The sequence below is a fragment of the Hippopotamus amphibius genome, chromosome 1 (assembly GCF_030028045.1).
Source record: "Hippopotamus amphibius kiboko isolate mHipAmp2 chromosome 1, mHipAmp2.hap2, whole genome shotgun sequence".
In the NCBI taxonomy this organism is placed as follows: domain Eukaryota; kingdom Metazoa; phylum Chordata; class Mammalia; order Artiodactyla; family Hippopotamidae; genus Hippopotamus; species Hippopotamus amphibius.
The window spans coordinates 186,445,611-186,458,702 of NC_080186.1; the positions used below are offsets into that span (position 1 = coordinate 186,445,611).

The window sequence follows — 13,092 nt, forward strand, 5'->3', positions numbered from 1 at the left end:
TCCTCCATAGCTCCCAGGCCAAGGGCGCCAAACGAAGTGAATATTACAGAACAAGATTCTTTTTGAATCCACTTTAGAGGGCACCTGGGTTTCTTACCTAATATAGCAATATCTGACCTCCCTTCACAGTACTGGGGGCAACCTTACTCTCCAGAGGCAATTTATTTCCTTGTAAGGCATTATGCTGCAATGTGAGTAAACTGGTGGTGTGAAAAGCTAGATTTTCCACAGTGAGGTTAACTGAGACAAAAGGAATATAGAATATTTTTGCCCTCTATGATAAATTTCTCTTAAAAAGAATTTTTAAAATGAATTTATCATATTTATTAGTCATAATATAAAATTTGAGTGAAACACACCTAAATACCTAGACACAATTAGATACAAATTCATGGCAACCTTTAAATATTTTCACTCACTAGTTAACATGACCTTGACTTCAGAACCAGCAGAGCACTCTTGTAATCTATCTGAACCCTCTCCAAGAGCCAAGAACTTTTCTAGAATAAATTTCAATCTCTGGCATGCCAGCGCTTTAAGTCTCCAAGGCAGCAAATGTCCTTGCAGGTAATTCTACAGATTTGTGATTTTCTTAGAGTGAGAAATAGTTGACTACTTCCAATTCAGTTCAATAAAAGGCATCAACTAGTCCACCTTTTAATGCTATAAGCACTTCTGGATGTCTTTCATATATTTTCTTACTTCATTGCCAAAACAAACAAACAAGCAAAATGGGGAGGGGGATAAAAACACTTCCAGGTGTAATACAGTTTTTTAAAATGTATTTTAAGTGATTTAGAATCATCCTGTCAGAAATAGTCAATAGTCTGGCTGTCTTCTAAATAGATCCAAGTTTTCTGCCACTTCCTAGAGTTACCTTATCATTCATGGTATTGCTCGTTAAACACTAAATGCTACAGAACTTCCAGGACATCTCACACTCCAACATCTAGAGACTGAAGGTATACATATAAAGATTGGAATGAATTCTGTTTTATGAAATAAAATCACCGTAACTGGAAATGGTTCTAAAAGAAGTATCAGGTATAGGCTGTGACATATGCTTGGTGCTAGGGTTTCCCTCTTTTCCTAACATCCTAGGAGAAAAATAGGGGGATAATTTAGGTCACTGACTGTACCTTCATTTTGTCAAGGCCCCAGATGAGCTTTATGATCCCTTCCTACCCATGGAGTTAAAACCACAGAGTGGCATTCATTATTGGAAGACTTTTTCAAACTACTGTTAACTGTTTTGAGAAAGACAAATCCAAGGGAGGCTAAGGTGAATGAAATCAACGTTCATTCACTCACTCATTTAATAAATCATGAAGTATTTGTTAAGCACCTGCTGTGTGACAGGTCCTCTTGGGTGGTGCTGGGGAATAATGTGGAGTTTCAGAGAACAAGTAACCACCATCACAGAGCTTACAATTTGGTGGGGCAGGTAGATGGTGATCAAGAAAACCATACAAAGAAACGTAAAGTAGTCACCAGAAGTGCTTGGAGGGAGAGTGTTTCTAATAGAGGGTTGACCTGGTCAGAAAGATGAAGAAATGTGATTAGAGAGAAAGAAAAGTTTTAACAGATGTAAAAGATCTAGAGAAGTTAACTAGGCAAAATGGGGAGAGGCAGTGGTTGAAGAAAGAGAGAGAAGAGGGTTCCGATGGAGGAAGCACACGTAAAGGGCCCCTGCAGCAGGAAGGAGCAGGGGCACTTAGGGAACCGAAGCCAGTGTGAGTGGAGCGTAGCCAGTGGGCAGTGAGGCCTAGGTGTGGCCAGTGCCTGCGAAGCAGTTTGAGGCCAGACTGCAGATTCCACTAAGTCAGGGTATTTTTTGTTTGTTTTTAAATTCTCTCTTACGTTTTCATTTTAACCATTCAAAACACGTGGGAAATATAGCCAATATTTTATAATAACTATAAATGGAGTACAATATAATCTATAAAAATTTTGAATCACTATGTTGTATACCTGAAACTAACAAAATATTTCAATGAACTATACCTCAATTAAAAATGGAAAAAAAATCTATTGTCATCTTAAAGCCTGAATCTGACTTTACAGTACTACTCCCCCTCCCACAGCTGAGGGAAAAACACTGTGGCACTGTAGAAGCTTATCTTGAATTCAGTTTTCTTGGGGCCACAAAAATCCATGGCATCTTTAGCACAACGTCTAGAAGTCTCTCTAAGCTTTGCCTCTGGGGAGTGAGCAGTTTGGAAGGAGGAGGGAGAGGGATTTATCTGCCAAAAGCAAAAAGGCAGTGTTTGGAAATTCTCTGCTTCTTTCTGGTTCCTAACTTGGCCTAGGAACCCAGAGGAGAATGCCTTCACGGTAGCATCCTCTAGGCAGCAGCAAGTGCCCACAGCTGGGCAGACTCCATACTGGTGCTTTTCTTAGCATCTGCACCATGTGTGGTCCTTTGTTACAGTGTCATGTACATTTGGCAAGAATGGGGCACAACCTTTTTAACATCGTCAAGTGGAATTTTTGCTTTGACAACAGAAAAAACAGGCGATGTCCCAGTACAGTATGCTAAGTGTTATAACAAAGGTATGGAATGGATCAGACTGTGATATAGTTGAGATGCTTCCACAGGGGGTTGCCTGTGGCTAGGAGCAGCCCTGCCACTTTACTACAGTGAATCTCAGAATACTATCAATTCTATGCATGCCACACTGTGGAAGGTTGAGAACGACAGAGGAGGCATTTGAAGCCTCTGTCACTTTAGTTATTTATAACTTAGTGTAGAGCAAGAAAAATGTTTGAAGGATGTTTTGAAACACAAGTTATAGGCTCTTTATGTTCTAATGCATCCTATTTTCCTTGGCTCTTGATCTTTTACACTACAAATATCATTCAATCCAACTCCCACTTAATGTTTTTCATTTTAGCTGTTAAGTCTTCCTTGCCGCATGAATTGTATGACATTTCTCTTTATATAAATCTTATAAATGGGTGAAGAAAGAGCCTGTTTATTTTCCTCACTTTACTTTTCAATTTTTTAAAATAATACCCTGAAAAGAAAGTCAAATATTTGAGAACACCTAGTGCTTTCAGAAGAGGGAAAAAGAAACACAACTTATTTTTATTATCCTGTGAAAGTTTCATTTCTATGACATTCACTTTCCTATGATTCCATTGAGCTCTCCCATCTTGGAGTAATCACTGTTTGTTCCAAATCTGAATCATACCGAGTCTCCTGGTGACTTTAAAGCTGTGATGGATGCTAGCTGAGGGACAGCAAAACAGAGTGTTAACTGTTGAAAAACTGCCTTTTCATTTTTGTGGGATAAGGTGGAGTATAAATAAATAATTATAAGGTTTATTTAATAAACCCAACACATCTTGGCATTAACATTATATAAGAATCCCTTTTTTATGTGAAGATGCAGATATAAAGTAATGGGCTTAGCATTCAAACTCTGTCTCGTGTTAAGTATGGCAAATTACTGTGTTTTTCTCTAAAGGAGCTGGAAATCTTACTGATAATTATCAATAATAATTCTTTTGAAACTTTTAAAGTTTATTTTATACATATCCTTTCTGTCACAAACATTCTAAAATGGAACATTTTGTGGGTGTTCTGGGCCCAAATAATACATTTTAAGCAAGGCGTCTACCCACTTGCCATCAATCACCTATCCCTTTTGACCTCTTTTCCTCCCATCATTCCACCCTCACATATGTAATAATAGAGCTGAATCCTCACAGCATGTGAATTCTCTAGCACAGTTGGTTCTGTTCTTGAAGTAGTCTCTCACAGTTATAAGGAAGTGGGCACAGAAAATGATTTGTGATTTTGAGACCCAGAAGTTAAGGATGATCAGTACATTAAAAAAGATTGTCTCTAAACTAAAGGGAGCAAGAGAAGTGAGGGGATGATGTTGGTGACAATCTCTTTAGACTCAATTTTATCAGCCACATCAGGCCATGGCTTTGGTTGACTTTGATTTAACTAAGTGGCTGTCGTAATTCTCAACTTAGTTTACACATATAGAATGTATAAACAGATACTGTGCCAACATTATTTAATACCATATGGGTAATGTAGAAACTTGCAGGACTCTTCCTCCCCTCTCCTTGTTGACAGCCCGAAATCCCAAGAGATGAGTCAATCAGCTTTTGTGACCTTTTCCCAAGCTAGGGAGGCAGCCCTTGTATTGCTGACCGCTTCAGATGTTAGAGTATTGTTTTGTGTATGGAGCCCCAAATCTGTGCGTTACAACATCTTTTCATGATTCCTAATTCTGCCCTGTGAAGCTTCTACTATGTGATAGTCTGAGTGATAATGTGGTTTATTCTCTTCTCTCTGGCCTCCTAATGGCAATGTTGCCCAGGGATCAGTCTGGGTCATTTCCTTTTCTGCTTTGGTGATGGTGGATAGTCTCATGACTTTAAATAGCATCTATATCCTGATAACACCCCCATTTATATCAACAGCCACGCCCTTGCTCCTGAATTTCAGACATATATACACCCTTCTGCCTACATGTCACCTCCACCTGGATGTCTAAGAAATCTCTTCTGACTGTAAACTGTTGAAAAATTGTAATTTTGGTATAGTGAATGCAACAGGTTATTTCTTTAGAACATAGTAATGCGTTAAGAAGGTATGATTATCCCTATAATAATGAGACCTGGCAAATGTCAAGAGGAAATAAATTCTTAATAGCTTCTGGACCCTGAAAACAGAATTTGGATAAACAGACAAGCAGGAATATAAAATATGAACATACATGGTTTAATTAAGTAAGCCTATGAATAAATTAGATAATTGGTATTAGACAGAAACATTCTTTTATCTAACCACATCCATGCTGGTTTCTTTTCTGCTCTAACAGCTTGTACTTCTTTTCTATGATGGGTATGGGTAGGCTTGAACACCCACAGACTTCAAGCCTTAAGATATTTTGGGAGTAATATTGCATAGTTACATTGTAGCACATTTATCAGGAGCCATGGCCCAATGAATTTTTTTTCTTGAGACCTATTTCTTTTCCCAACAATAAGATTTTGAGAATTTCTTCAATGGTTGAACCGTTCATGGATTATTTCAGAGCACTAGTCATTGCTTCCATTTATCTGGATCACAAATTTCAGTTTTCTGGCCTGGAGTTTAGTTTCGACTGGGCACATTTCCCAGGAAATAATGAGTATTTGCTTAAACATACAGCATCTGTGATTTTTCTTTTGAGATTCACTTATAGGAGAACCCTCTGTTATTAATAGCCTGGGGCAAAGGTTCTGTAAGTGAGACTGATTGGGTAGCTTTCCTTTTTTAATTTCCTGACAAATGACAGATGGTATAACATAAACACCCACTCTCTCCAAAGATGTAATTGAAAAACCCTTCTATTCAAGGTAGAAAGTAGACCAGTGTACATAAGGATAATTGACCTAGGATGTAATCGTCCTTACATCAATCAAGGAAACAAGCTCAGCCCTCCCCTGTCTGTCACCATTCCAAGTTAAATGTAAAGCCTCTGTGTAGAGTCATGTTTTCCATAGCATGACAGTAACTCCCGCCAGTCTTGTACTTGGGTCTCATTTCCAGCTCATTCTATAAATGGACCGTTTCCTCCTCACCTAAATATTCTCAGAAGACTACATTGCAAACTGACGACAGTATTTCTGTGTTGTGAGGGGAGAAAGGGCTAGAATTGAGGGTGATCCTCAAAGGGGGCTTCAGCCTTGCCTATAAATGGTCTAATTATTTATAAGACAGATGAATAGAAATATTATTATATTAAATTAAAAAAATTCAAAACCCTGCATCTTTCCTCTGCTCTAGGTCACCTACTTCCTGTGCTCTGGTGTTACTAGGACTTCTGTTTTTCCCTAACTCAGCTTTTCCAATGCTTTCAGTGTATCCTTAAAATCCTGTTACCTCTCCTTTGCTTCCACCTGGAGGTAATATTCTAGTGTATTTCCTTTGGACCAAGAGTATGTATGAATATATATGTCTGTGTATATATATTATGAACCTTGCTTTTTAAATTAAATACATCGAACTTTCTTGGTTTTGATTTCTAAGCCTGCCTCAGCCTATATAATAGTAATTCCACACATATGTTTAGCATTTCAGAGTCCACAAAGCATTTTTATCTTCTCTCTCAGTCCCCACCCCTGCCCCAGCTTTCTTGCTGCTTTCTCTTCCTTTTTGTATAATACAGCAAATTATTCCTTCCTGGTGAGCTTCTACCTATAGCAGAGTGGAAGGATTATATTGATCTCGTTCAGCTACTCAGTTCCCTTTTCCCCCATTACATAGCTTCAGGGATGATCTGCAGGGAAAAAAAATAGCAAAAGGAAAATAAGCCTCCATTATGAGATAGCATTATCTGCAAGATAGGCCTATCTTATAAGATGCCAAAGACAAGAGTCTGATGTAGTGTTTTTATAATAATTTTATATTTAAAAAAAATAAATGATTGGATTTAGGAGTAGACTGAATACATTATTCACTGAGAAGCTGTTTATAGAGTGACAGGAAAGAGCATTTACAATAGCTTTCTAATTTGTCTTCTTTGGATCTCTATTCTCTCCCAAATCTATCTGTCATAATGTCATCATCAAGATATTTATAAAATGCAGGTTTGATTTAAAAATATAATTGCCCTGATTAAGAACCTTTGCCGGATCACTTTTATCTACCAAAGCAAGTCTGAATTCCTTAGCCTAATGTACAGATTCTTCTAAAATTTGGTCCATCCTACTTTTCCAAGTCCATCTGTTTTCTCTGTACCAAAGACTGTATGTTCCAGTCATGCAAAGTGACAAACTAACAAACAGTCGCTGAACTTGTCAGATGCTACCACTCCTCTGACTTTTCTCTTCCTGTGCTTGCTGGCAAAGAATGCCTTGTCGCCACTTCTTCACTTGCTGAACTCCTACTAATCCTTCAGTGCCCCTCCTCTCAAAAGGCCCACCTAAGAAGGATTAATAGTGCCCTCCCCTCTGCATCCTTGAGCCTTTGGCTCAAATAAGTATATAACTTATCACAACAAATTTTAATTTATTGTATAAAGGTCTTTTTTCTTTTATAGCCTATGAAATCCTTGAAAGGCAAGATCATACTGTGTTCACTCTAATAATCTCAGTGACAAACATGGAGTCTATTAGACAGTCAACATTAATTTTATTAGTGAATGAATCATTCATTTATAGAATGCCCATTCTCTACTGTTGCAAGAAAGACTTGCTCTTATCACTATTATTAAAGCCATTGAAAAAGGACTCTGCTATCTCTTAGTCACAGAAGGGATCTTGAGAGATCACTAAGGTAATTTCTCCCTGATCTTTCTATTTCAGGGCTGCGCAATTCTCAGAGAATTTCTCCAACCTCCCTCCCTCCCTGGACTACTTAGTGTTTAGTATTAGATAATGATTACTAATTTGCCCATCAGCTTTATTCTTGTGGGAAATCCTTAATTCGTTGTCTCATTCTTTTCTCAATCCTCTTTCAATACTTCTATCAATTGGGCAGCAATTAGTGATCACAAAAGGGCAACCTCATTTGATATATAGTACTAAATTCAGGGTTCTAATTTTTCCCCATATTTTTGGAGATCTAGAGGCAGGAAAGAAATTCAAGATAAGGACAAATGAGGACGTATGAATTAGAGAAAAAGAAAGTTCATATGGCACCATTAGAAGGCAAGGGTGATGGACAGGTTGTCAGCTAACAGTTCTAAGGAAAATAAAAAATGTAAAAGCATAATAAGGGGCTGTCTATGGGACGCATACTGCAATGGGTTTCCCATTTTTTTCTGAGAATGAAAATCTTACTCGTAAGCCTGTGGTAGAGATAGTGAGTCACCTAATGCCATAGTCATTCTTTGTAACAGAACCATGAATTCATCTGGGACAGCAGCACATCCAGCCAAGGGACATATTGCCAGTTTCCCTGGCAGTGTGGAGGCTGTAACTAAGTACTTGCCAATAAGATATAAGTGGAAGTGACATGTGAGGGCTTCAGCAAGTCTATTTAACTGAAAATGTGAACTCTTTTTTAGTCTTTTTTCCTTCCTGTTGGGTAGAATGCAGATGTAATGACTGATTTCAAGCAGCCATTTTGGACTGTGAGGAAATATACTGAGGAATGATAAAGCAAGACAGAAAACGTCTGAATCCCTTGACATTGAGATCCACCACACCTGCAGAGCCATAGTTGTGGAACCAATCAGGATTGCCTATCTCTAAGACCTCTAGCATCAGAGAAATCAATTTCTGTCTTGTTTAAGCCATAGTTATTTTTAGTTTTTGGAATTTACTCCTAATTGATAAACTACGCCTGTCCTTAAGGATCTTAAGATCCGGAACAAGAATATTTGGCACAATGTAAAGATTTAATAGAAAGATAGGTACACTTAATTCTATGTAATTAGTGGATTTATGAACAATTCAGCTGCAAGAAAGTAATCTAAAATATTATTATTGTAGACCAGGGAAACCAACTAGTTGAAATCAAAATTATAAAATGTTTATGTGAACATGGAAACATGGAGAATGGTATGGATGAATGCATGAGGCTGTTAATATGGATTACACGTTTGGATTTTCACTTTTTACAATGACCATGTCATACTTTAGAGGCTGCAAAAATTAAAACAGAGAACATTTTAAACTAAAAGCAATAACTGATACATATTTCTATGAAGGGAAACAATATTGATTTATCTATGTTGCTTTTTTGTATAGGGAGTTCTATAATTCTGTTTTTAGGATCTTTCATACCTGGATTCTCACCCCTGATCCACTAATAACTAGATGTGGAATCTTGGGGGAAGTCATACTCTTTTAACCTTAGTAAAATGAGAATGTTAGTAAATGAATACTAAAGTTTCTTCCAGCACTAAAATTCTGTGAATTTTGATCATACATTTGCTTCAGTGGATATCTTACTGCACGTCTCCAGTCTGATTTCTACGAATTCTCGAATTGTTAAAATGTGTTAGTTATGGGTTCTTATGGGTCTATTTCTGAGATTGGGTGACTAACAAATATAAATGCCATAGAAGAATAAAGACAGACAACTCCAAATACCATCCTTCTCCTATGTTTCCATAATGGCCTTTCCATATGCATAACATGGTATTTCTTAAGGTGCTACACTTGTATGATTTCATGTCTGTTCCCCTATAGATTGTGAACCCCTGGGGGTGGGAGTGGAGGCAACAAAACACATCTTCCTGGTGCCAAGCACTGGCTGGAAATATAGCAGGTGGTTTTGCTGAAGAGATGAGTGAGTGAAGGAAGATTTGTATAAAAAGACCATGATCCTAAGAGAAGATGAGAGCTAATCTTATGACTGGCAACTTGAAATTGTGTCTCTTTTCTCTGTAATCCAGATTTTAATTAATTTGTGACATATTCATTAGTCAGAAAAGCTTAGGAAATTCTTGATAATTTCTGCAAGATTTATTGGCTTTTAGATCGTTGCCAGATTAATATAGCCATCAAGAAGTAAAGGGCGAGCTTCACGCTGGCTTGGATCAATTGCTATTGTTCTGCCCTTGGATTGTGGACTGCACTTGGGGTGCCTTCAGCCCATTTTGGGAGACTGGGCAAGAGGATGGGAAGACTGTCCCACAGCTCATCTCTGGGGGACTCTGGCAGGGAAACCCCACCTGAAGCCCTTCTCCTAGTGAGGCTAGGCCAGTGCCGTCAATGAGAACTAGGGGCTACCCCACTCTCACTGTAGTCTATACGCCATCTGAATGAATGACACATGCTCTTCTCACACACCTCCCTAAGTGAAAGTAAATAAGTAAAGTGACAAAGGGCTCGTGGCTTTAATCCCAACCACAAAGCTGTTTCCCTGCCCCTTTCCCTAGTTACTGTCTTTCTGTTCCCGAGTGGGTCCAAGGCAGGTGCAGAACACCCAGTCCTTCCTCCTGGGGTCCTCTCTACCCGTGCTGTCCTAACAGGGTGCCCTAAAATCAGTGTCATTGAACCCCTCATGCAGAACAAGAGGTGGGCTGAGTGTCATTTATATATGCCTTCCTCATGGGGACTCATATCAAATTGTAAGTGTTTCAAATTAGAGATATTAGGAGTTAAAAAAATCAGATCATTGAATATAATAAAAGTAAAATATTGGTACTGGAGAACATACCACAATACCCGGGGGTTCCACATACTGTCTTCATGAGCACTTGATGTTCCACGATTTTAGAGAGTCCAAAATCAGCTAGGAAGACAAGAAAAAAATTTAATGAGGCGAGTCTTTTCTCAGCTTGTATAAGATGACGGATTACTCTTTTGTTACTCAAAGTAAAACTTATTTATTCGTTTTTGTACTTGATATTGGGGTGGATGTAGATAGGGACCAGTCACCCGGGAGAGTAAAACAAAAAAACTAAATAATAATTCGAATCTTGCTTTAAATTGGAAAATAATACCCCCTGACTCCCAAATACATCTTATGCTCTTCTCTATAAGTACTAACTTTTAGTAAATAAGCTATTTCTTCTTGAAATAATAGTTGAGACAGATATATTTGTCTAATATTAATTCTGAGATTTGGAACTAACTCCACAGGACAGTACAGAATTACTGACATAATTCAGAACTTTTAATCCACTCGAAGAAATTAAAGTAAAAAATTAGACTTTCACTAACGTCAAGAAAATGAGCAGAAATATCAAAGGTTTATTCTGCTTCAAAATAAATAATTTCATTCTTTAGTGTATTTGATGGATAAGAATTTACTTTCCTATGAAGAACATATAACTGTGCAAAAAATCCTTTTTATTTATTTGTTAGTATATTACCTAGATAAAACATTATCAAAAGCCGCTATCATTATAGTGCATTTGCTGGGCTACATCTCTCTCACCCAGGAAACATGAGGAATCAGTTCAAGGCCATTCTTCAAGAGAGGCAGGTGCAGAACTGATGCCATTTTAGACTTCAAAGATAAACCCACATTTCCATGGAGGTGCTGATCCTTATCAGAAAAAGCAGCAGGAAGTCCTTCAGAAAGAAAGGCTCTCCTGTCTAAATTAGTATCTATCTATCCATTTAAAGAAATTTCTTTAAGGATAAAATCTTTGAAAGTGATGTTAAAGGAAATAGAAGCCTCCCTGCTGCCCAGGGCCTTCCAGGAGTGATTATGAGAACACGGCTGGCTGCCCAGCAGGACTGCAGTATTTTTTCTTTAGGTTCTTGCATTCCTAAAACACATTATGTTGTCTGAGCTCTTCCATGATATGTACAACTTAATTTTCAAAAGTGTTAACCTTTATGAATGCAGTGAACTCATCAGATTAGCGTTATAAAAGCACCAAAAGAGCAATGCCCTTCAGAGGATTTAGTACAGATTCTACTAAGGAGATCGCAACTAAAATAAATTTTATAATTATTTTTGCAAACAAAGATTTGCTTTCTAGGAGACATGGGAAGTAAAATTTAATATACTTTTTTCTAAAATGATTTAATGATCTTTTTGGGTAGATAAAAACTTCCCAAATCATCTTTGTAGTTTTTCAAAGTGCTTATTGGGGAAAACAAAAAACAACCCCCCCTCCCAAACCCCCAAGGTTTCCAGAGTCAAATAAGGTTTGGGAAAAGCCTCATAGACACTAATTTAGATGCCAGCCTACACATTAGTATTTTTAGCTTTCTCGAAAGTTCTGCAGAAATAAAAATCTTGTTTAACTGTAAATTGGCCTTTCCTAACTTACTTGACCAAACTTAGCACCTCCACAAACCATTCCTCCCACCAAAGAGAATTATTCACCCTTGTTCACTCAGCTGAAGACCACTGTTCTGTGGAGTGTACTTTGGGAAACACAGATCTCAATTTATCTCTGTTCATATGAACAAATGACTCAGAACCCAAATTCACTGATCTGTACTAAGCGTTTTGTGTCAAAGTTCTTCTTTATCTAAAGTTAAGCTCCAACCAACTTGTGCAATAAAAGTTAATAACCACAAAAAGAAGTGTTACGTAATCTGTGATTTTCTTCTATATAAACTTAACTACAAAATACAAGGTCACCTCCTGAAGTCCCTGCCACTTCCAAGAACTTTGATTTCTTTGTGTCCAGCAATGAAGCACCAACTTCTACGTGTTAATTCAGGTTAATATTCCAGGACTGAGCACAGACTTCCAAAACAATGCATTATTCCTTTACAAACACCAACGTTTGAGGAAACTGAACGGAGCCAAAGCTGGATGAAGCAATATTTACAAGTCCCATGGAATAAATTTCTTCTATTCCGGGAAAAGGGATCATAAGACATCAGGAAACATCCTTACCAATTTTGAGTGGTGCATCTGGGGCTGGAGTTGCATAGAGAAGATTCTCTGGTTTGAGATCACGATGGACAATCCCATTTTCATGTAGGTACTAAACAGGGAAAATAATGAAGTAACAGTCATGTAATTATATTTATGGTTCCAACATTTATATTTAATCTTTCCAGAATTATAATAATCTTTACTAAGTTATGTGATTCAAAAACACGTTATGATTTAAAAATAAACACTATAAGGGAAAATATGGTTTAAACTAAATGTCATTTGAGAATGGCTTATACATAGTTTCCTAAAAGTGAAATGCAATTTAAATAGCATAGAACCAATTGCCAGAAATATAATATTTACTTCTCAGAGAATATTAGTTGCAGTTAGTTCTCATGTGCATATTAAAGCATATCAGCTCAAATTGGCTAATAATTATTATAATAAAGTCAAGGTGCTCTGTGTTAAAATTTGTCTGATATATTATCTGAAAAGCATAATTGTATGTGTCATCTTAGAAATTCACAAATATAGCAAAGACTTCATAATTATTGTTTGAACAGATATTTAGATGTGAGTAACTGTTATGGAGAACTATCCTTAATATGATTGTTTAATGACAATGAATGCTCTCATAGGCTTTTCTGAGCATTAGTAAATCCAGCTATCAATATAGAGTGGTATATTTGAGATTATCTTAAAGATTACCTCTAACAACTCCATTCACTTTATTATATTTTAAATTATTTTGTAGATCATGTGTAATCACACATGTAACATACTCTCGCAGTAAATGTTAAGAATTCTACCTGGCCCTGATTCTCCGCCAGGGGAAGTCT

At 37.3% G+C, this 13,092-nt stretch overlaps 1 protein-coding gene across 1 annotated transcript in view; it reads right to left on the bottom strand.

Annotated features, from left to right (window-relative positions):
- CAMK4 (calcium/calmodulin dependent protein kinase IV) overlaps positions 1-13,092 on the bottom strand; it is a 212,950-nt gene that overhangs the window by 15,814 nt on the left and 184,044 nt on the right. The window contains exons 6-7 of the mRNA XM_057737667.1: positions 12,269-12,359; positions 10,121-10,195 (exon numbers count right to left, since the gene is read on the bottom strand). Coding sequence (XP_057593650.1) covers positions 10,121-10,195; positions 12,269-12,359 — 166 coding nt within the window. The remainder of the gene's footprint in view (positions 1-10,120; positions 10,196-12,268; positions 12,360-13,092) is intronic.